The sequence below is a fragment of the Daucus carota genome, chromosome 7, assembly GCF_001625215.2.
Source record: "Daucus carota subsp. sativus chromosome 7, DH1 v3.0, whole genome shotgun sequence".
In the NCBI taxonomy this organism is placed as follows: Eukaryota; Viridiplantae; Streptophyta; class Magnoliopsida; order Apiales; family Apiaceae; genus Daucus; species Daucus carota.
This window is the reverse complement of record NC_030387.2, coordinates 38,363,729-38,389,861: the sequence shown is the minus strand read 5'-3', so window position 1 is coordinate 38,389,861 and position 26,133 is coordinate 38,363,729. Positions and strand designations below refer to the sequence as shown.

The 26,133-nt window shown below is 31.0% G+C and overlaps 1 protein-coding gene and 1 long non-coding RNA gene across 3 annotated transcripts; both read right to left on the bottom strand.

Annotated features, from left to right (window-relative positions):
- Positions 1-14,226: 14,226 nt before the first annotated feature.
- On the bottom strand, positions 14,227-15,035 carry LOC108195255 (mini zinc finger protein 3). The gene has a single exon (XM_017362208.2). The coding sequence runs from the start codon at positions 14,733-14,735 to the stop codon at positions 14,436-14,438; it is 300 nt and encodes a 99-aa protein (XP_017217697.1). The 5' UTR covers positions 14,736-15,035; the 3' UTR covers positions 14,227-14,435.
- Positions 15,036-22,600: 7,565 nt separating this feature from the next.
- Positions 22,601-25,120, bottom strand: LOC135147855 (uncharacterized). 2 transcript variants are annotated; one of them, XR_010285773.1, is made up of 7 exons: positions 24,745-25,120; positions 24,550-24,642; positions 24,407-24,450; positions 24,155-24,259; positions 23,774-23,951; positions 23,617-23,687; positions 22,601-23,023 (listed from the first exon to the last, which is right to left on the bottom strand). It is a non-coding gene; the product is annotated as an uncharacterized LOC135147855 (long non-coding RNA). The 2 variants fall into 2 exon arrangements; XR_010285772.1 differs by having other exon boundaries at positions 24,550-25,120.
- Positions 25,121-26,133: the final 1,013 nt, after the last annotated feature.

The following is a 26,133-nucleotide window of genomic DNA, read 5'->3' as shown; positions in this document are numbered from 1 at the left end:
ATAGTCTTTAGTAGAGTAGCAGAGTAATCAGTAACTTAAAGTATAGTATTTGATTATTGAGGTGTAAATTCTGATGATCATTATCGGTTAAAAACCAAGGTGCCTCTTCATTCAACAAACTGCCTATATACGGTAATGTACAAACACGGAGAGAGTTTATATATTCATGCACAGATTTAATAATTCGGTTTTTCTATGGTGTGCCCATGTGCACACAATAGACACTAAATTCTATGAGTTTGGAGCATTTTTATTGGCCATCTAATCATAAATAAAGATGGCCCCCTGCATTTACATCAAGTCCATCAATTAAAATCCACCAATCTCATCAAATTTAGTGTATAATGTGTGCTCATGGGCACACACTAGAAAGACCCTAATTACTCAATGCCTATGTATCCTCTCGAACATTATATAGCATTCTGTCGTCAAATATAATTTTCGAATGCTGTATATATTTGAGCCTAGTTTTTCTAGAGTATATACCGTAATAGTGCCGAAAATTGATTCGGACTATTCGATATATCTATTTATATTCGGCTCGAAAATATAATAAATATATCATATCTATTTTAAAATGATCCAAATATGACATGAAGATTGAACCTCGATTAAATATAAATCCGAATGTGAGAAATCATATATTTCCGCTCGATCGGATTAAGTCTCGTATTATTTTTTATTGAATGATCCTAACCCGACTATCCAAACACTCAGATATGATTCATCAATTCGTGTCGAATTCGAACTCCATAAATTACATTTTTAATCATATAAATAAATAATCCTCCTTTTATAATTTTTAATTGTCTTATTTAAATTTAAATTATAATAAAATATAATTTATTATCACGCATTAATATATATGTTAATAAACAAACCTTCGGATTCATTAATGGTGCAAGACCAGCACGAATGGGATACCAGCAGACGACTCGTGGTTTTGGAGTAAAGAAAAACTTGGCCAGCAGACGGTTCATCAGCAATGAGGTATATATGGAAGAAAATGTGGAATCTCAAAATCCCATTAAAGTAAAAAGAAAAAGAAAGTAACTTTTTATGGAGAGCTATGACAGGGAGTTTATCTACGAAGGATTAGCTTATTGCGAGAAAGGCTGCAGTATGAAACAGTGGTGCACATATTGGTCATTCAAGCCATTAGGTGTTCTTCTATCAATATTTAGGAAGAGTAGTAGATGAATGCAAAAGGCTGTTACTTAAATGAGGAGATCACAGAACTTCTCTAAATTTTGGGAGAGCCGTGTTATGGGTGACCTTATGCACGGTTCAGTGAGCACTTGTGTATGTGTTTTAATATTTTGTATTTTTCGTATTTTGGGTATTTGGAGGTGGAACACTTGTATTCGCAGATTTATTAATTTTGTGTACTTAATTTTAAATTCGTATTCGATCTGAAATATTTCGTGTATTTTTTGTGCACTTTTCGTGTAATGTAAATATATTAATATAAATTTTATAAAAAATATTCTTAAAATATATTTTTATGTGTGTTTTTACTAAATATAAATAATATATTTATGCTTATATATAATTATATACAAAATTATTAATGTATATATAATATATATCTATTGCATATATAATATATATATCTACAATCTACATATACATATAAATATATATTTTTACATAATTATATATTTGATATATTATAACATATAAGTAATAAAAATTATATACAAATATTTTGTGTACTTTCGTGTATACATAATGAAATCCTTATTTGTGTAATTTCATGTTCATGAACTTTTGTGCTTAATGTGTCGAAAATTAAAATTTTTATCATTTTTTTCGTGTCGTTTCGTATTAGTATGTCACGTGTCAAATAATAAAATCGATGATTAATCATTAATCAATCCTTGTTTCATAGATTGCGAAACTGATTAATATTTGATTATTTAAAAATTAGCCGATTAATCCTTGTTTCATGATTTCACCGATTAAGGCTGATTCCCGTTTTTACAATATTTATATAAACACACTAAATAATATGAGATGTCCAATTTCACCTCACTATTTTATTTTATTTTGAAGTAATGAGTAAGAAAGGTTCCCTGGATAACTCTTTCCGTCATTTTTATGTAATTTGTTTACATTTTAATTTAAGATATATAAAAGATACTTCTACCTGATATTTTCCCTATTTCTTCTTTTATAATTAAAAACTATAACTAAAAACTTTAATTTGTATTTTATATGGGAAGAATCTAAGGGATGAAGTATATTTCTTGTATATTTTAAATTATGTATAAAAAGGTAAAATGATATACAAAATATAATGAATGAGGTATTTAATTGTTGAAGATACCAAATTAAGCAAGTTGCCTAAGTTTAAAAATAAATTTATGAATTCGTTCTATTCCCACATTTCCTCTTATTTTTCTATATACAAGTTGGGTTAAAAACAAACTGAAATCCTGCAAAAAAAAAACTGAAATGAAAACCGGATAAACTAGTGAAATATCGATATACTATTAATTTAAATTTTTGAATAAAAATATATAACTAAACTTAATTTCTAAAGAAATTTAATTAAAAATAATTTTTTTGAAAAAACAGTCAAAGCGACGGGTACAGAGCTACGAAGAGGGATAAAAGCAGCGGAATGTACTGGTTTTTAGGTCCGAGAAATGAAGGATAGTAGTGAAGTGTAATGACTATTTTTATCATTACAACTTTATCATTTTTAAAAGTATTCGTAGCCCCAAATAGGAAAAACATCCCAAAATAGAATGAACAAATGGCTGGACCAGTAATTTTTCAGTCTCCTTCCTGACCACTTACAACTTTACTCAAGACGGATAGAATTGAGTAATGATATGGATATTGATGCGACTGAATAGTAAACTGTCATTGTAGTGTTTGTGTACGGCTTAAAAACGTAGTTTTTGGGTTTATAAATTAGAAATATTTATTCATATCTGTGTGTAAAAAGTCAAAAATCACTTATAAAAAGTTGGGAATAATAATTTTTGTTTTAAGATTTCTGCTTATTTCCCAAACACTTTAATCACTCATAAATCTTAATTTGCTTCTAAATTCTACCCCGTTTTTTTATTTTAAGCAAGAAGCACTTATTTTAAAGTTCACCCAAACGGCCACGTTATTTCTGGTATAAGTTACTCCCTCCGTCCCTATTTATCTGTCCACTTTGGAAGTAAAAATTTGTCCCTATTTATCTGTCCATTTATACTTTCAAGACTAATTTAATAATAGTTTTTCAAATATATCTCCATAATTTCAATTTTCAAAGCTTGACTTATTTAAAACTTGGTTGAATTCATGTTTTCAAGACATAAAGTAGGGGTATTCCACCATTTTCAAGATATTAATTAGAGGTATTTAACGAAAAAGTTCATACAATCAATTTTTTCTTGGTATGTGTTTTTTTCCCCAAAATGGACAGATAAAAAGGGACGGAGGGAGTACTTATCTTTGTTGCGCGCACTTGATATGCGCCAGTTACTAAAACTGGAATTTTCTCTCATTTTTCAGAGGAAATTAAATACTTCTGCCCCTGTGCTTTTCTAGCTAAGTTGACCATTAATATTAGATATCTTGAAATAAGGCTTTTTGCTTAAAGAGCTCGAGGTCTCGCAGTAGTACTTATCTGATGTATAGTTACTGTCCATCAAGCTGTCTCATGTATACAAGATATGTCAATTCCTGTGCTTTATTTTGTGTGACTATCTTGTTTATTCTCGAAAATGATACTGCATTTTACAGGTTTCTCAGAACTTTGCTTTCTGCCATCCTGTATGGTTAGCCATTTGAGAGTGGGGATTTCATTTCAAATCTAAGTATTTGATGAAATGATATATTTGAATATGAAAAAAGTGGAGTTTTATATGTAATCCACAATATTCAGATACTAGTGTATTAATCACTTCATCTCAATCATTTTTTTAATTTAAAATATACATAATAATATGACATAATTCAATTAATCTGTACGATTCCACGTGATGTAAGCTCTAACCCATTACCTTTTCTAGTTTTTATTTATAAGTTATTAGACCTTTTTAATTAAAAAGTTGATATGTGATAATAATAATCGTAACTTTCAAAAAAAAAAATAATAATTGTAACTATTCCCGTTCGAATACGAGAATCTACGCAAAAAGAAAAAATCAAACGAACTTGCAGGAGGCACTAGGCAAGAGGCGCTAGGCAGCACGGATCTAAAAACAAAATCTTGAAAATATCAAGTAAATTTTCGAAAAACACTTATATATTTTTATATTTTAAAATAATTTAATAAAATTTAGAATGAATAAAAAATATAAAAAAAAATTTTGGAGACACATGTTCATGTACGTCTCGCTAAATCCGCTAAATCCGCCAGAAAGGAAGGAGGAGTATATATAACACAGATTTGTTCGGACCTACCTGAGTCGGCCCTACGTCGATGTCGAAGTTCAAGAATAAGTTTTGGGCTTGGGTACGTATTTGCTGGATGATGTTGAGCCCATTGCCATACGAAGTAAACTCATAAAGTTTTTTTTTTGAAGAAAGTGAACTCGTAGGTTTTCTTGGACTGGATCAGCTGGGAATCACTGTGGCCCGTGGGCTTGAGGCCTAGTCGTTGAGATACTCCTGGGCCCCAAACAGGAGAACGAAATATACTCAAATATCTTGAAAATTTTATTTCTTATTTTATATAAATATTTATATGATTATATAGACATTCATATAGTTTTGTCATTTAAACTGTACAAGTAAATTTCTATCCCTACTCATTTGTATTTATACATATTAATTATCGAAACTAAGATATTAAATCTAAATATAAGGGGCTGTTTGGCTTAACTTAAAAAAAGTTGCTTCTTGCTTAAAATAGATAAGTGGATTATAAGTGATAAGTGATAACATATTTTTAAGTTAGTTGAGTGTTTGGGTAATGCGATTTATAAGTGTAGAATGTTTGATGATTTGTACACAATAACAAAATAAGCTGGAGAACAGAAAAGAAGTTGGCCAGACCAACTTCTTGTTTCAGTGCTTAAACTCCTAAAATAAGCCTTCCGGCTTATTTACCCAAACACCATCACAGAAGCTGAAGCAAACTTATAGTGAAAAGAAGCCACTTAAAATCTGCGCCAAACACCCATAATATCTTTTTCTGAACATATTAAATCTAAAATTTTGATATGAATACATCCGTCTACATGAGCAAGTCTGGTTAGTCAGTGAATTTTTTTCCGTTTGATTGCTAGTTCTTTGATTGTTCTTGCTTTTTCATTGATTTTCTTAATAAATCTCCTTCTTCGGGGAAAGTTTTCTTAGATCTATAATACCGAAACTTTTGATTTTCGTTCTTATTCGCTTCCAGAGGCTTTTTTAGATTTGTGAGGGGATCGATTATCTCCTGCGCGCTGTGGTGCAGATCTAAGTGTTTTGGTTTGTTTTGATTATAGTTTGATTTCTCTCCTTGGTGAAAGTGTGTGATTTTTCTCTCCTTTTGTGAGAGTGGTTTGGATTTATCCATAAAACCTTTCGGGAATTGCATTTGTGGTTGATAGCTCATACGGAGTTTTTGGAAAAGATGGTGAAGACAGAATAAGGATCAATACATGTACTATCGTCAATTTCAACATCGCTTATTTGTCTCATCTTGGTATGAAGACATGCATGTTAATTTTTTTTTATGTTTGTTCGACTCGATCATTCTTGTAGATGCCGTATGACTATTGTTTATTGAATTATTTCCTTTTGTTCAGAAAAAAAAAGATCGTGAAAAAACAATCTTTAGATAATCATATTTCTTAGACGTACTAAATACAACTCCATGAATGTTTATCGTTAAATTTTGATAAATTTGACTATAAAAAAGTTAAAACAAAATTATTATTCTGAGATATAGGGTGTATATTTTAATATAAACACAGCTTAAAATAAAAATGAAAAAACTCAATTTACACGGCTGCATTTATCATTTCGATTCTTTCAAACTTCATGTGAATCAGGCAATCAGCTAAATCGAATAAAAATTACTCGTACCATTCAGACGAGCACGTGGAAAGAAATAATAGGACTCGTTGCCTTGCAATTATTTTTAAAAAGGGGACGTTAAAGAAGGGAAAAAACAATGGAAAGCGAAGGGTACAGAAAAGCAACTGGGAGAGCGCAGTGCAGTGCAGGGCGCAGAATTAAAATGCACGCACGGTTTCCTCTGCGCTTCATCCTGTACGTGGGGGACTTATTTACTGACTCGCACAGTCACATGCAGTACAACTTGTCTTCTCGATTCAATTATTCTCCTTTTTGCCGGAGAATTTAACTGTGTTTGGGGTAGTGTTCTAAAAGTCGGCGATTAATCGGGATTAATCGTTGATTAAGCTCCATCTCGATTAAGCGTTAATCGGGTTAAAAATCGTTTTTTAGTTAAAAATCGGTACAATCGGTCAAAAGTCGGTAAAAATTCGGTCAATTATAATTTTTTTTAAAAAAATTGAATTTTATTTTGGAAATTTAAAATTAATTTCATTAAATTAAAAAATAAAAAAGATGTAGATTTTTGTGTGAAAACTTAAAAAAAACATATATTATTTTCTTAATGGTATATTATTTTATTTTTAGTTAAGTTTGTTGATGATATTAGTTATATATATGATAAAAAATATGTTTCTGATATATAAATTTATCCTATTTTGATTTTATAAAATATATTTGACATAATAGTTTTTTTTTTGAAATTATATTTGACATAATAGTTATATATAAGTTTATACATAATATTTAATTATTCCGATTAATTGTCCGATTAATCATTCCGATTAATCCCCGATTATCCGATTAATCCCTAGACAGTACCTTCACCGACTAAGTCTGATTTCCGCTTTTTACAACACTAGTTTGGGGTAATTATTTAATTCCTTAAAAAAATTTAAATCATTTTTTTTGGAATAGCCAGAAATTTATCATTTTTATTTCTTCTAAAATTATCTTTTTTCTTAATTTTAAAAGTGGAAAATAGTTTCTTTGGTTATATATTTAAAGAATTATTTAATACTTTGTTATGATGAATAATATAAACTCTGTGACTGTATTAGGTAGGGCCGTGGTGTTACCGTATGCATACGGCACATATACACCGGTGTATAACTGGAAGTGGCCTCTTTTGATTGATTACAACCGGTTTTCTAAAAATGCCCGATATAACCGATAAATCCCCGATTAATCCTCTGCAAGGTCGGTCACCGATCTGATTTTTGAAATCCGATTAATCCTTATATATATTTCATAATCGAAGTATATGTGATAAATTATTAAAATTAAAATACTATATTACTTTAAATATGAATAATTATAGAGTTTATGAATATAGTAAATATATTAGTTACTAAATAGCTAATATAATAATAACTAAATATTAAATAATATTTTAGTATTAAAATAAACCCGATTTTAACTCCGATTAATCCTTTCGATTAATCCCCAATTTTCGATTAATCCTCGAATCAGTAGCTCAACCGATTAGGTCCGATTCCCGATTTATGTGACACTGATTACAACAACTTACAAGTAATTGATGGCTTGAGGCTCGAGTCAGTAACCAAAAATGTGTACTCTTTTTCTTCCTTTTTTTTTCTATATATAATAAAACTAGTTGAGAATCGCGCGTTGCGACGGTCTATAAAAACTATATTAATTGTTTAAAAAAAGAAAAAACTATATTAATAATCTAATATTAATATTTGTAGAGTGCAATAATTTTGTGGCTGTTTATAAAAAATATATTAATAATTAAAAATTAATATTTGTATGATAAAATAAATTTAATGTTATAAAAATCTTGATGTAATACCAAAACTAATATATAAAATTGCATAATTGGACTATAATTCATGATGAAAAAATGAAAATAAATTTCTACACCTAATTAACAATTTAAAGCACGACGAATCTTAATTTTTGTGTGTTTTTTTTCAGAAAAGTAATCATGTTCTTACATTGTCATCTTTCTCCAATTATTTTTGATTGATTGTGCACAAAAACATGTAACTTATATTCGTGAGATAGCAGTCTATAACTATCCTTGCGTGTAAGAACCTTTATTTTTTAATACTGTATAAACAGCCTTCACTTAAAAAGTGTTCGAACGAAGCAAACAGATAATGCATGAATAATATTTTCCTGTACACAAAGTAAATCATATAAAAATTAACAACAACAAACATGTCTGATGAACAAAACAAATATTATAAAAGAACAAACAACAAACATACATCACTAATACTTAATTTATTGATATCATCCATCAATATCATGTCAAGACTATATTATTCTCCCGTGTTTGGATTTGTCGACTCCCACAAAGTGGTCTATAACTACCTTTACTTGTAACAACCTTTATTTTTCTTAATACCGTATAAACAGCCTTCACTTATTGTTGAAGAAGAACGGCACCACCGAGTTAGAAATCGAGCAAAAGAACTATCACCAGAGAGAGGCGGGGTTGTGGTATTGAGAGAGAGTAAGTTGTGTTTAGATGATCCAAAACCCTACAACCTATAGGGATATTTATAGGTGCAGAGAAATTTGTCTGCTACTCTTTCCCATAATTAAATAATTTGAAACAAAATCAGATTATAACATTCAAGCTGCTATATTCCATAAATAATCTGAAACAAAATCAGATTCTGAAACTTGCTTCTAATATATCCGAAACTAAAAAAAGCAATTCTAATTTTTGATATTTTTATCCGAAAATTCCAAAAAATTAGAAAAATAGAACGGAGCGATGTGAGAGGCGCCATCTACACGCCCCTCGCTTCTCCATAAATAATCTGAAACAAAATCAGATTCTAAAACTTACTTCTAATATATCCAAAACTAGAATAGGTAGTTCTAATTTTTGATATTTTTCATCCGAAAATTCCAGAAATTATGAAAATAGAACGGAGCGATGTGAGAGGCGCCATCTACACGCCCCTCGCTTCTCCTTTATATAAAAACGAAATCAGATTAAAAATTTTAAGTTACTGTATTCCATAAATAATCTAAAATAAAATTAGATTCTGAAACTTATTCTAATATATCCGAAACTAAAAAAAGGTAGTTCTATCGCTTCTCTTTTATATAGAAACAAAATCAGATTAAAACTTTCAAGTAATATGAAACTTGCTTCCAATATATCCAAAACTGAAAAAAGTAGTTTTAATTTTTAATATTTTTCATCCAAAAATTCCAGAAAATTAGTAAAATAGAACAGAGCGATGTGCGCCACCTACACGCCCCCTCGCTTCTCCTTTATATAAGTATATTGATTGATAGTACTCTATGATTCAATGTTAATAAAAAACGTGCTTGAATCTCAATGATCCTATTATTTCATTACATATTCAGTCGAAATTATTTCATTATCACTTGCTTTGATGTAGATTTTACTATGTAACAGTATATATATACTTTTAAATTTTAAATTTTCCTTGCTATATTAGTTACTCTACGAATCTCTATAATATTTTACTAGTATTTCTTTTCTCTATCGAATTATTATTTATCAACTATGTTATTTTATCTGTTGATTTAAATTTTTTTCCATGATTTTGTTATCTCTATAAATATTTATTTCCTTTGTTCCGTGATTTCCAAATATTTGGACGGAAAGCAAAGTACACTCTTTTTGGATATTTGATTATCAAACATTAAAATTTAGAGTTTTATATCAAAATGTCAATTTCTCTCCTAAAAAATAATCAAGTATGTAGTGAAAATTGTGATTTAATTGAGTTTCGATAACCACTTAATAATTTTTGATGATAATGATGAACATTTTGATATAATATCTTCATATTTATTTTTCTAGAAACTAAAAAAAATCTCATGATACATGTTTTAACAAGACTCCTTAATACTTGTTCTTAGAACGTTAAGACATATGAAAATAGAGCAAGTATTTTTTTTTTTTTTTGACAAAAAAATAGAGCAAGTATTAGTTAGCCCTATGCATGATAACCACATATATATATATGGCCGTTTCCGTTTGAGCATTTTACAAGTTAAAAAAAATATATTATTTTCAGACATATACATAAAGCATCTCCCCACGTGTTGCCAAAGTTCATGTGCTAAAAGCACTCTTCCTTGCCCTTCTATTAAAATTATAAAGTTGGTAGTATAAAGTTGTCAATTAATGTTAGTCAATTTTCTTTTCTCGATACCTATCCTTTGTCTCCTTCGAATACCAGTGTCATTTGCAACTTGCGGGCACTCCCGGACTCCCGGTTGAGAGGGAGGGTAATGAAGTCGACAGGACCCAACAAATTTGGTGGTTCAAAAATTATATAATCCATATATTATTACTAGTGTACACCAGTCCATTAATAAAAAAGTAACTTAAATTTCTTATTAAATATTTATTATTTTAATTTCGGTATGTTAGTTGTGCCTATCATATCCTACGTGACTATGTCTTATTTTAAATTAATAATACTATTATTTAATCTCCTGACTGCTACACATTGTTGCAATCACATATAAATATCATCAAACATATGTTCGATCTTTTGTTTTTTACATTATACACACACTAACTCAACTGAATAACATCAAGAAGCGGTCGACGAAGTTGTATTTCATAGTTTATTGTTATTTGAATTATTGTTATAATTGAGATGTTTTATAAATTATTTTCTTTTTTAAGTAGACTAAAATTTGGATTTGCATTGATTAAAAAAGTTTAAGGTCTATTTTCACTTTCGCTCTCAAAAGGTATGGAACAACTCTGCATGCAAGCAGTGGCGGATCCAGGATTATATTTCAGTGGGTTCCTTAAATAATATATGGTACTCCTCAAATCACGGAAAGTCAAAACGACTATTATAAAAGAAGGAAGTAACACTAACAACCACTTTTTGATGAAGTAGTGGATTCTTATAAGCTCTAATCACATTAATAATAATGGCCCCTCTGCATGCACAATCTTCGACATTTAAAATTTCTCATCTAAACAAAAAGTAGTTGTTAGTGTGAGTCCGTAAACACACACTAGAAAAACCATTTTTCCATTTAGGAGAAAACATTGTTTGTTTGTTTAATTATTTCTAAGTTAACATTAGTTTTGAGTCTAGGCTTAAAAAGAGGTTCAAGTCCAAGCTGAGTGGGGTCCTGTGCACCCACTCAAGCTAATGTGCATCCGCCCCTGCATGCAAGCAAGCAATTATGGATGCTCTCCAAAATACTATAAGAGCATCTGCATCTTGAGTAGAAGTTGACAAGGAGTTATCAGCGGGCAATCTATTAAAATTACATGGTTGGCAAGAGGTTGTCGAAGAAGATTGAGTAAACTTAGCAACTTACCCAAATGATTAAAAGTGAAAAATAAAATACTATCAGAACAATTTTTTTTAGTTCACGAGTCATTTGCAATTTAGGTCACTGAACCACAAAATTTTCAAACATTATTAATTATTAAAGTAGGATGTTGCCAAACTAATAAAAAATTGAGCCAAAATTAAATATTAATATATATAATGATTTGACAACTTTTTATTGGACATTGCTTTATAGAAACTGAATAAAGATAATTATGAATATTTTTTTTGAAATTTATAACTTATTATATTAAACCATTTTAAATCATACTCCCTCTATCCCTCTCATTTCTTTATACTTTTTTGCATTCCTCGACACGCATTTTAATGCGCATATAAAACATAGTTATATAACTATTTTTTCAATTTTTTTTTGTATAAAAGTTTAGATACTAAATTTTTATTCAAAAGAAAAAAAAGTTTAAAATAATTTATCAAACTATATTTTATGAGAGCATGCGTGCTGAGCCCCCGTTCCCAATGTAAACAATTGAGGGTGACGGGGGGAGTATTTCATTACCTCAAGTTCACTGTAATAGCTCCTGTTCTGCACGGGGTCGATGGTGGTGCCTGGTGCGAATGGAGTGGGCAAAATGGATCAAGTGAGTTGGCACGAGCAGGCACCATTACTGTTTAGACTAGTATATTCCATCTTCACACTGCACCATATCTTTGTCTTCTTTTAATAATTTTACATAAATTGAATCAAAGAAACCCACCACTAGTATACGATACCACTCCCCTCCACTTCTTTGACCACGCACTGTTTCTTTCATTATCGCTTTCTCCCTTCGGCAAAAGTATGTAGGACGGAAGAGTACCTCGCACCTTTTACCTCCTGCATCTCTGCACATGATCACCCCCTTTTCAACACTGTTCAACCTATTTTTATGGGTCCGGATCCTTATCAAACGATTGTCGTAACCATTTATCTGGTTAAAAATTGTGTGAATCCAGCACACGTTTTTTACGAGATTTTAGTCAAAATCAGCTTGGAAGCTTTATAATTGAGTATCCAGATGAGTCAGAGTCGAATTCAGGATCCGGGACAACAGAGGATAAATCTTTAAACATTTAGGTTATACTAGTTATATTATACAAAAAATGTGAAAATTTTGGAATCTTGGCCGAAGGTCTTATCCGTCTCTAGTCAGATTTGCCCGCATGTTCAACAGAGTTAGCAAGGGCTGACTTGGCTCTAAGCTAGTGAGCTAAGCTACTCTTCAATCACAGAATGAAGGGCCGATCACTTCCCCCTAAGCTAGTGAACTATCTAATCTCCAGTCCCAAAAATGAACGTTTCTAACTGAAAGGGTCTATTAACACCTAAACATAAAATAGCACATAACATGTAAGGCCCCTAGTATCTTCAGGTTTAGGACAAAAACTTCAACGTTAGGTGTGCACCACATTAGGGTCATGCATCATAATGGTTTCAACAGATTTATTAGCTAGATAATACACAATAAGACAATGACTAAAGACCTAATTAAGTATCTGGCCATTATATAATCATAATTCTATCTTTCCAGATACCTTATGTGACCATCTAGGACAGAGCCAAGATGGCTACTGCTGCTAGTTGGCAAGTGCAGTCATGAGTGGTGGAGATGATACTTATGAACAGTCTAGCAAATAACAGATCAGATACATTATCCGAATCGACGACTTGTTTTAGCCCTCACAGATGCAACCATTAATTAGATACTAACAGTACTCTAGCACAGTAATTAACACAAGACAGATACAGTAATAATTAACAAGCTAACTCCAGGTACTAAGAACACATACCCGCGACACGTTGACAGATACAGTTGCCCGTGATTTCAGCAACTAGTTAAGCAAGTTAGTTAGGATGTCACATTTAATGATGATTATTTAGAAAAGGATTCTTAATTATAGAGATCTGCATTATTGTGTGGATAAGTACTTGACATGACATAGACTAAAAGTCTTAAACGCATAAATTTATTCAGTAATGTAAACAGTTGCGTGACTCAAATACGACTGAGCTTCTCTGATTCCATAGACTTCCTAACACGAATGGTGCATCTATGACAGTATGGATTCTTCTCCGTGCTTCTTCTTCCTTTGCACTCACAGTTGTAAACAAGCACCAGTACTACAACATATGTACCGGAGATAACCTATTGCTAATCAAAACCTACCGATATCTGTAAAAACGAAATTTTTAGGATCCATTTACTTATCACCGCGCTAAAAGCAGCTACTTGTTGGAGATGGCGCGCTGATACCATTTTTTAGGATCGAAGCGCTTATCACTACACCAAAAGCAACTGCTTGTCGGAGATTGGCGCAACTATAACCTCCACAGTTTAGCAGCGAGCGCCACGTTTCGAGTTAGGGAGATGCTAGACACCACAACAGAAACACCCTAATGCTTTAAAACAGAATGCAGATATAAGACCGAGAGTCCCAACTCCTAAATAAATTAATATGGAAGTGGTAAGTGGCCAAGAAAATGGGGGACTAGAAAATTAAAAGAAAGATGGATCAATGTAGACATTGTCTGCCCTGTGGCCGTCTTGATCAGAACGCCAATGTGTAAACCCACAAAGCCACCTTATTATAATATTCATCGAACTAATTGAGCACAACTGATTAAACTATTAGTAACAGCAAAGAAGAACAGCTCGACAGATTTAAGGGACATGATAAACATGTATTGTGCCACCATATATGGATGTGATAAGTTTTGCATGAAGCTGTAAATTCGAGTTCTGTACAATTTACTCCATCATCTCTTCTACATTGTTCTATCCTTTTAATTTCTCGTTTCCTCTTTCATTCTTCGATCTTAAGATTCTGGAGAATGATCATCTTTATGAGCAGTGAACAATATGTATGCCTAATGTAAATATTTCAATTCTCTGAGGAAAATTATAAATAAATATTTGTATAATTGTATCACTATATAAGTAATTGTGCTCACAAGTATACAATATATTCAAACATGATCACACGAGTATATATAAATTAAGATCAAGTAATGCAAACACAAATTCTTTGTACAAACCATGAATCTCCTTTGTCTCGATTCGTCTTGAATCTTGTTGTATTAAAGTTGTGCATCAATTAAGCACCAGTAGTAGTACGCGAATAAGAATTAGTTGAAAACGACTCATCAGAAACTACCTCATCCACTTCCCTCCTATGGAAGTTCCTGTGGCAACCGCAAGCCGCGCAGTTCAGCGCTTCTGCTGAGCCTTCATCTCCATTCGCCATGAATTCTCTGCATCCGTCCACAGCGTACCCTCCTATGTTGGCCGCATGATTCTTCTGGCATTCTGCGTACCTCACGCCTCTCGCCATTGATGTGCTGTTGCTCCTACCAGATCCGCCTCTCGATCTCACTACCACTTGACGCTTCTTCATCAGCTATCAGTTCGATTATGTAACCCTAATTAATCAGCCGATCTTCTTGAAAATCAGATCCGTGTATATCAGATCCAAGAAGATCAAGATATATTTATGGTAGCTGTGAACAAGTTGCAGAAGAAAGAGGCGGCAGCACAGCTAGCTGGTGGGCGTCTTACGCTAACCCTAACATGTTCCGGTATTTAACAAAAATGCACGCTAATAAAAGTATTGTGTATAGTGAGTTTTTGAGTTTCCCCTAGCTAGAGAAGTTCATATTTATAACATGAACTATGAGTGGCCTTATTCTATCGTTATTTCATGTCGTTTTACTTCATAATTACTTTGTATAATGTTCTTTTCTCAATTATATGAATTTGATGCCCAGCTTGCTGGCCAATTACAGCATGCCACCTAATGCGTGAACTATTGAGTCTATTGTGTGAAAAGCAGCACAGCCGAGACACTAAAATTTATTAAATAGTGCTGCAAACACATATAAAATTGGCCTCGTAATTAAAACTAATGGGATGTCATAATTGATATTTTATACACATAACATATTTTTCGTATCTATTACTCCCTCCATCCCATATTAGTTATTGATACTGAATACACAATTTAAATGACAAAACAGTTATTGTAAAAAAAATTGACTACTCAAATTTTTATAAGTAATTGACACTTTGCACCCTTCATGTTTAGGTGTTTTTTCGATTTGATCTCCAATAATTAATTTTTTTGACAATATGCACTGTAAAGTTTAAAATGTGCTTCGACCAACTCTTTGACCATATTTCGTCAAATTGACTGTTAAAATTAACAGAGGCAGAGGTAAAATAGTAATCTAGGGGGCGGGAAGAGGGGTTCGATGATAGAGCAGTTGTATTTTCTGATTTTATTGAAATGTGATTTAACAGTCAATTTGACGAAATATGGTCAAAGGGTGCAAATCGAAACGCTTTTTAAAGTGTGGGGTGCATATTGCCAAAACAAATTGTTTGAGACCAAGTCGAAAAAGTGCCTAAACTTAAGGGGTGCAAAGTGTCGATTACTCAATTTTTATTTATAAGAAAAAAGAATAGATAATATAAATTATAAGAATAAACAAAAGATATATTTTAAAATAGGTGTTCAACATATATTAGTTTATTGGGATGTAATGGAGTAACAAAGTTCGACAAAAGAGAAGGTATACATAAAATGCTACTAAACAAGTAAAAAGTAGACTAGAGTTGAGAAATAAATTAAGATTATTAAATTGTTTGGGGAAAAAATAAAAATTCTGAAACAAAATTAGCATTCTTAACTTGTTAGAAATGCTTCTGTTTTTATGCTAACGGGTTAAGAAAAATTAAAAACAATTTCTTATAAAAAAGTTAGCAGCACACTTGTCCCAAACCGTCACTATAAGTCTATAACTGCTTTAAGGCCAACTACTCTAGCATATAGCCTATAGGCATGGCTACTTACCAATTGTTCCCACACCTAAAGGAGAACTTGGCGCTCAACTGAACCCGTCTTTTTAATAATGGAAAAACTTGTCGGGTCACCAAACCCATCTTTTTATTTTGGAGTTTTAAACGCAAGTCCAGTAGTACATATATACATAGGTATTATAAAATCAAAATTAAAAATTTTCATTTTAGCGTTGAACTACTATAAAATACCGCAATAGTTTATTACTTTATTGTATATATGACAAACATATATACTATAAAAAAGTTTTTAGAGTAGATTATTCTTTGATATGTTTGTTTTTTTTAGAATGGACATGTAAAAAAAGATGGAAGAATATTAACTGAAAAAAATATTTATACAAATGAATTTTAAATCGCCTCCACCTCTGATCCTGACCATCACCAAAATTCATCAATATAGTGTAATTAAGGGTACGTTAATTTATTTATTAAAAAGTTGTATAAGTCGAGAGGGGATGAAAAGTCATGTGCTCATCCGAGAGGTTGGAAAAAGATATGAAGGTGGTTGGAGAGGAGAAAAGAGATCAGAGGTGAAGAAAAGGAAAAGAAGCAAGGAGCGGAAGACCGAGAAAAATGCGGGTGCAGAAGATGGATATAACATCTACACTAATAATCGAGTCGAATAAACAATAAAGTTAAACAATATTTTGAAAATAATTTATATACAGATACAAATATGCGATTCATGCATTCTTGTTGAATCACCGACATCCTCCTTAGCATAGCCTAACAGAGCTATTATTTGAACTATCGATCAAAATTGCGATTTCATCATCAAATTAAGACTCTCGCTTACAATTAAGAAGCAAAAAACAAAGCTTACATCAAGGAGAGAAAACAACTCGAAAATCGAAATAAAAACAAACTCAAAATAAATGAAAATAAAAGACTTAGATTTGAGAGTCGAAATCACAAAATAGACTATTAACTCTTATATTTGATAAACTCCGCTTGAATCGAATAGAAAAGTGAACTGAAAGCTCCGATATACATCTAAAAAAACAAACCAATGGAAAAAATTCTTTTGTGAAAGAGGATAATATTGAAAGAAATAAATCAAATAAAATAGTGTTCGAGGCTTCCACCGGTGAAAGGATGAAGACGGCTACTTCAGAAAGAATTTTAAGATTCTTAGAGAGAAGTTCTATTCGTATATCAAGACTTAAAATTTTGTTCTAAATTTTATATAGTCTTGCTTGCAATTATAGTTGAATCGGATAAAACCACTCCTTATGATTTGATTTGAATTGTCACCTGAATCGTAAAAACCTGCACGATATGTTGTCAGTGGATATGATAGTTGACCAAATAGTAACAATTTAATCTGGAAATAGGGCAGTTGATTACAGTGAAATTTGTAATCCTTTCTGTCGAAGATAACATTTTTTACTGATATATGGGTCCAGCATAAATTATGAAAGAGCACATATTCAGAATTTTAGAAGAGGGAGACTTGAAAGCTGAAGCACTACCTGGCTACAAATACCGATTATTCTGGTATGGGAACAGCACACATGCGAAACTGAATGTCCAGTACTCTGAAGTCTGAATGAGTCTCTTTTCTTTTCTAACGAGGAAGGCAAAGATGTTTTTGATAATGCCCGCAAATGAGCATGTGTGAGGAGGACTCTAAATTTTAAAAGATTCTCAAAATTCTCATACTATTTATATTCATATCTATAATATATCATTAAAATTAAGTACATATATATATAGACTCATGATCAAATAGAAACCACTTTTAATATAAAAACTAGAAACCAATAAAAGTTAGTGATATTCTCAGTACAATTTAGTAGTATTCTCTTTAGAATTTAGTGACATGTGTTGTAAGAATTAGTGAAAACTTGCAGAAACTGCTCAGAATCTCTAGATTTGTTCCATAAACTGCTCTGAATCTCCAGATCTATTCACGTTTTCGATTCAGATGATGGTGACGGTGGTGGAAATTGTGGAGGTGAAGGTGGAGATGGAGGAAGGATGATTGTAGCGGAGGTTTGGGCGGCTTGAAATAGGGGGTTAGAGCGTTGCCGGAATAGTGGTGGCTCCGCCATGTTTTAAAGTTGAGCCGAGGTGGAGAAAGAAGTATGAACGGGGCTGAAAGACGTTGAAGTAGCAACCAAGATGGAGATGGTGAAGATAGAGGTGGAGATTGTGTTGTTGGAGAAATAATGGAGGTGGAGATGGATGTGGTGGATATGGAGGGGGCGGGCGACAATGAGGTGGTGGTGGTTATGGAGGAGGTGACGACGGAGGTGGTGGCAGTGGCGGATGTGGAGGTAGGGTTGGTGAAGATGAAGGTGTGGTTGGTGAAGATGGAGATAAAGATGGGGTTGTTTAAGAATTTAGTGATATTTGCTTTAGGATTTAGTGATAATCCAGCTTGGTTTTTAGTTTGTAGAATAAAGAGGTTTCTATTGAAGTAAGACTCTATATATATATATACAAGTTTGATTGTTTATCTGCGGTCTGCTATGTTATATTTTTATATTTATTTTATTGAAAATCTAAGATTCGAATCTGTTAGCAAATATATTAATATTTTATTAATTTAAACACATAAGAAAAATCGTCCATCAATAACTATTATAACAACGTATTATAACAACGTGAACAAGAACAACTTCAATATCAATAACTATTATAACTACATCAACACGGACAACTTGAATTTCTTAGAATTTTAACTCCTACCATCAATTACTAAAAAATAATTTCTATACACATTGCACTCTGAATGTTATATAATGAAGATGAATATCATATAATAGAGATGCTACTCTATCAAATACATACACCAGATTTCGTTAAGTATTAACGAGTATACATTAAAAACGCTATACATGCTCACATATCTATATATAAAAATAGCACGAGTTATAATTTAATATATAATTATTTTCATTTAGAATAGAAATTTGATAATAATATTTGAAGCTATTAATTATTTTGCTCCAAATTAACAATATCGATCCGAAAAAAAAAACTGACTACACATATTATTTGCATATATAAATACAGAGCTATTGTTATAGTTTTTGTTGGAGAAATGACCCTATAATTAAGCTTGATCGGAGAATAATGAAGATAGACAGTAAAGATCAGTTCGTGGGAATGGTATCTTGTTCCTTCTATCATTTTATGAATAAAACGATAAATAGACAAGTATGTCTGATTATTAAGTAAATGTATATATATGATAAAATATCAAAATTAATAATTCTTTTAATTCTTTGCAACTTTTTTAAATAAAAAAATAGTACATGTTGGCTGAACAAACGACAATAAAAATAGATACAGTGACCGCCCTATTTTACTTGTGTGTTGTGTGTAATGATTTGTAGTGGCAATTTTCATGCTATAACCAAACAAATAAGTTACTGTTGAGTAGAAAATCTGAATTAATAATTCAATGTAATTGTTTAAGTGTTTCTAGTGTTTAAAAGCCATATATGGTGATTGGATTCGGAATCAGTCGTGATCGGAAGATTTGATAGTGAAGGCGGAACAAGGCAAAAGCACAAGGCCCAACCGACAAGCTTTGCGCACCATATATATGCTTCTGATTTTGTTGTTCCCTTTGCCAGAAAAAACGTACAAAACAAATTTAAATTGTGGACTTGTTATACAAAATTATGAGTTGTCATTAGAATTCATTTTGTGAAATTTAATCTGTGTTCTCTAATTTTTTTTTTAGGCGACGAAAAGAAGAGAAGGGAGTCTAAGAGAAGCCGATTATAATGAGCTGCGGCCGCTATCTTTGGATACGGGTTAACCCACGAGCTCTGGTCCAGACTGAACCAATTTAAGCCGAGTCTTGATGTATAAGAACAAGAAAACTATATTTTATTAGATTTGTTCGTAAAAGAAAATTTGAAATAAGAAGATATGAATGTGTTTGTAGCTAATTAAGTATATAATTTTCATGTTATTTATGTATATTTTTATAATTTGGTTGATTATTAAATAAAATAAAAACAGTCCGTGATAATTATAATATTTATATAATATGATATGTAAATAGTAGTTTTAGTTAAAATTTGAATGTTGGAATTAATAAAAAAATAATATCATATCGGAAATAATTGGTAATCCAAATTTGAATTTCTAAATCACAATTACAGGAGATAACCTCAATTGTGTAAATAGTAATTCAGATCAAAATTTGAATGTTGAAATTGATAAAAAAAGAAAAAGAGAGAAGGTTAGAATAGGAAATAATAAGTAATCCACATTTAAATTTTTGAGTTCTGTTTCGTCTTACAGATGAAATAATAAGCAATAATAATTATTTTCAGAAAATAAATAAGCAATAATACTAATGCATGAGACATGCAAAGGAGTAATTTAAAATTCGAATTTCAATATTGATGCAAGGAGATTAGGGCAAACCGATCCAAAAATCCAAATTTGGGGCAGATTACCCCAAATTCTCCTCCAGCAGTGATCAAAAAATATCCAAATTTGGATCAGTGAACAGTGATGATCCAATTGGATCATCACTATTCACTGATCCAAATTTGGATCACCTACTTTATTATAAAATAATGATTATTTTTATATTTTTCGTTTATCGGACTTAAATTAATTTGTGATTATTAATACTTAATTAATAATAGTTCATAATTAATAATTAATAAAATTAATGTTTTAGTAAAAACTTAGAATAATAGGAAAGCAAATTTCATTGAAATTAAAAAAAGAGTACATTACATGCATAAAATAGAAAGTACATAAAATGCATAAAATAAAATTACAATACCGAGAAATGACTAGAAAATAGTAGATAAATATAAATTTTGATTTAGTCGAACATATTATTCCTATTTGCTCCGAAATAATCAAAATATTATCCGTAACTATTCATATTATTTTGAGATCTTTGAGCTTCATCTTCATTTCCTTGATTTTGAGATACTTTGATCGATGTTAAAAAATAATTAAATTAATTAATTAATTATGATACAAGTATTTAATAATGAATAAAAATTAAATTTAAGATTATATGGTTTAATATAAAATTTATGTAATATAATATACAAAAAATAATTTGGATCAGAATTTGGATCACGCGCTGGAGTTGGTCAGAAATTTGGATCAGAATTTGGTTCAGTTGGTGATCTAAATTTGGATTTTTATGTCACAACTGCTGGAGATGGCCTTAGACCCAACTCTGAGAATATTGTTAGAAGAATCAATGTTGAAGGAAGGTTTTCCGTCGTCAAACTGTACATCAGTTTCTATTAAGCTATCGTGTGTAGCGCTTGGTCACAATAGATCCGGTACATTAATGAGTATGTTTTCTAAAAATAAGTTCTTATATTTTTTTGAAAAAATATGTGTTTTTATAATATTTTTGAATATAAATATCGAAAATGTGTTTTGTATTTATTATTTGATAAAAAATAAGAATTTATTTCAAAAAATACAATTTAATGTACTTTTATCCGTACAAAAATCCTTATTTTAAAAATAAGATTAAAGATTCTAATATTACTAGCAAAATTGCCCGTGCTTCGCACACGGCAATTATTTCAATTTAGTTATTATTTAAAAAATGATAAATTTCATTACATTAATATAAATTTAACTTTTTATAGAAGATTTTTATTAAAGGATTTTGACAATATTGATGGTATCAATCGGTTTTTAGTGCGCATCTAAAACCACGGCGTTGTTGATAACACAAAATATTTTATTTTATTGTTTTTTTAAACTAAAATATTTTATTTTATTATTTGACTTAAAATCTATATTACTCAAATTTTATGTTATGATATAGTAAGTTACAATTAAGTCTACTGCATATTTTCATTCAACCAACATAAATATTAATTAAATATGTGTTTTCAAATTAATTAATATGTGTTTTTAAATTCCCTACCTTGTTAGTTATGTATGAAATATAGACAATATTATTAATGTAATTTTTGGAACTTCACATATGGACAATATTTTATTATTTTTTTAAAATATAAATTTTTAAAATAAATATGTGTATATGGTTATAATATAATACTCATTCCGTCCCTCTTGATTGCTAACATTCCTGAGACATGATATTTTACGTATTTTAAGAATTCTATATAGTGTAGCTTCATCAATTATTATTTTTATTTTATTTTTATTCTAAATAAAAATGTAAAAAAATGTTAACAATCCAAATTAATTTTCTACTCATAATTAAAAGGATAAATATAAAAGAATTTAATATAACAATTATATCTTATGTTTGGAATAAAGATTTATAAATTGTATAGATAAATAATTGTATAGTTAAGATAATGAAAAAAATAGCTAAGTTTATTTCAGATATTCATAAAATTGTTTTATAAAATTTCAATATAATAAGAAAATATATAAAAAAATAGTAATTATTACATAATAAAACTTTATCGGCCATATTTACCCTGCCCACCCCTAAACTCATTTCTTGCTTAAATAAAAGAGCTGGAATCATTTTTTAGCTACACTTCTAGATTGAGAGCATGTTTGAATCAAAGCAGGTTCATTTGGAGTCCTATGTAATATACTTTAGCCATGTCTTCGATCAATTGATCACACAACAAAATGAAGCAAATTAGTGTTCCCATCTCTTTCCTTCCAATCAGAGATAATGTGCAAGGTGTTTGCTTATTTCACAGTTAAAATAACAACCCAGTCTGCTACGATCCAAGTGGCAAGAACAGTGCGAGCTTTCTCTGTTTTAACTAATATAGTGATCAGGATAAGAACTTATAGTAACCTTTGAGCTTCTGAAATCGTCAATCTGGAAACAGCCAGCATTTCCACAGCAACCTTCGATGGTAGTTGTTGCGTTGAACCCTATCAAAAAACATATATTATTACATGCCCTGATCTGAAATGGCCATTAAATTTATTAATAAAAAAGTACAAAGATTATAACCAATTAAACTTGGCATTCCACTTATAACTAAACAACCAAATTAATGGAAAACTGGATATGTAAATCCAAAATTATCTTACTACTTAACTATCTTAACTAAAACACAATAGACCCAAGAGCCAAATAGATAAAATACTTTTGCCCATTCTGTTAAGAACTAAATTAGTTGCCAGAGCTTTTGCTTGTACAATTTGAAATTCTATTTGAACACCTGTATCAGATGACATAGTTATGTTAATGTTGCTGGATGATGATATAATTCTTGACATTTTTATTATGTTTGAGAAACTTGAGCAGAAAATTATATCATGGTCCCAACTCCTGAACTACATGTAAGACAATGACAAAGTTATATCGAAATGGTGAGCATGAAAATCATTCGACTTAATATATATGTCGATTTAATTAATACAGAAAAGGATATAGCTCTAAGTACATACCAACTCTGTGCTAGGCTTGTCCATTCATAAGCAAAAGCAAACAATTAAAAAGAAAAAATGACAGGATTTACCATGTGAGTTTCCAATGAAACTATGGAAACTCCTGATACTGCTTTGTTAGAGAAGATCAGTTACACGCTATCTGTAGTCGCCAAAAAATGGGTATTGACTATCATGAACAACAAACGATTAAATATATTCGTGATTCAAACTATATATCAGCCAAACCTGGATAAGATGCACGGTCAGACAATCCAGTCGGAATAACAAATAGCTGAGAAACCTTGTCATTTAAAATAGATGTACCATGAGGCGTGGCAGATAATGTATGTGTATTGCTATGGACATCTCTATGGTAAATCCATCTTCAATCCCGCCAGAGGCAATTTCATTGACACGACGCCTCCTTCAAATAATTCAAAAATTAAAATTAATGCCTAAAATTAAGAAGTGATGAACTGTTCATATTTTCATAACTGAATGGATATGCATAAATAACAAATACGAAGAGATTAATAATCAAAATTATGTCAAGAAGCCAGAGCAATTAAAACAGGGTGCACACATCAAAGAAAGAGAATACAACAAATTTTTTGTTACTCAATAGACCTGAAGGTGAGCAGTTGTCACGTTCAACAGCCGGCGAAGTGACATTGACATGTGCACACGTGAAAAGAGAGGTATGTGATGCTGCTGTTTTTGTTCTCGAGTAGCCTGAAATAAGAACAACGCAGAAGTTGAATACAATGCTAACTGCACAGTAAGTTGGATAATATGCAGAAGTTGAGTACCCTGCATAGTTGGATAATATGCAGAAGTTGAGTACCCTGCATAACATATGAACAGGTTTATGTGCGTTACCTGAAATCATAATGTTGGGATTGGAATTTTCAGTATCAGTATATCTGTATTGCACATCAAATCCAGTTGGATGAACATGTCGACGTTTCTCTATGGTGTACAAAATACAAACACATATAAGCATCTGAGAAAGAGTAGTTTACCGTTAGTTCCGCACATGTGGTATATGAATTGGGATGGACATTTTCAGTGTTCTGAATAACACACCATCCAGTCCATTTTCGTCCACACGACGTCTTCATGAAACATAAAATATAGTGAAGAGAGAAAAGAATACAGAATGAAAACACAAAAAAGACGACATAAGAACCGTAAGTGAGTAAGGTTTAAAAACTCACTCTCCTGGGTAGAAGAAGGCGGCAAGGACGCAGAGCAGATCCTTATATACCTGTTTGAGAACCACCTATCGAAATCATGACAATATCAAAAGCATACCGCCGTACCTTCACGTTTGTAAATTTAATTCGCTAAATTCATGTGACAGACAGGCTGAAAAATAGAATATTACAGCCTAGAGTGATTGAATCAATAATCTCTGCATCCGAGTGAAAACCCATAAGAAGAAAATGGGTTAACTTTTAAGAATCTTGAATTACGGTAGCAAAGGAAAGAGAATTAGACGGATGTATAAAAGAACGGTAGAGGGATGGGAGGCACTATTTGCGGTAGGTAACCGCCTACAGTTCCGAGAATGGAGAAGATTATGTAACACGTCTTTTTTCAAATCTTTTGTTTATATTTCTGGATCGACCCGTTTAAATAGATATCCATATCTACACATGCATTTGTCCTGATGGAGCAACCCGTTTAGAATTGGATAGTCCAAGCAAGAGTAATAAGTCATAAAAGCCCCTAAATGATAGTTAAGAGGTTAAAATAGAGAAGGGTATCTTGAGTAATTTGATAAAAGGCAATGCTAGCAAGCTTTAAGAATATATTGATGTACCGATAAACCTGATGGGACACCATCAAATAGCTTTACATTGAAGGAAACATCCGTGTTTTCGTTGCTAAGAGTTCGATTTTGAACCAATTTTTTTTCTTTAATACTAATACCCCCAATTATTATTATTTAAAAAAAAATTAAATATAAGAATTTCAACCTCATTAAAATTACCTAGTATATTTTTTCTCGAATAAAAATTTCTTAAATTGTATAAATCTAATCTCATATTTCGTATACTTAATATTATTAAAAATATACAATTAAATCATAATTTATTTAATTAGGAAATTGTATTTACTTAAAATAATTATTTTAAATATAAAATCAAATTATTATATATGAGTTTGTGGTAAAAGTCAAAAGTTATATTATGCAAGAAAATGACCTTAGGATCTGACGTTAACGTCTCTTTTCTAACGAAATGAGGGTCGAGGTTATAATGTGCAACACATTATGAACTTTAGAATGTCGTCACATTTCAAAATATGAATATTTTTTGTGATTGAGTCAAAATTAAGAATTATAAAATGCAATTAGCTTTAAAAAATATATGCTCATTTTTGATAACATAGCAAGCAAGATAAGATGGGCTTGGCCTAATTAAACTTCACAAAAGATAGAATAATGATAAAAGAAGATTTAGATGAGTTGATAGTCCTGTTTTCTTTTCCGCAATGGATCAATACTCCAAATTAGGGCTGTCAAAAAAGTCCGAAAAATCCGATATCCGTCCGAAAAATCCGCATTCGTATCCGAGATAAAGCGGATATTATCCGTATCC

Coding starts and splice junctions, on each gene's coding strand:
- LOC108195255 (XM_017362208.2), bottom strand. CDS start 14,735: ATGAAGAAGCGTCAAGTGGTAGTGAGATCGAGAGGCGGATCTGGTAGG.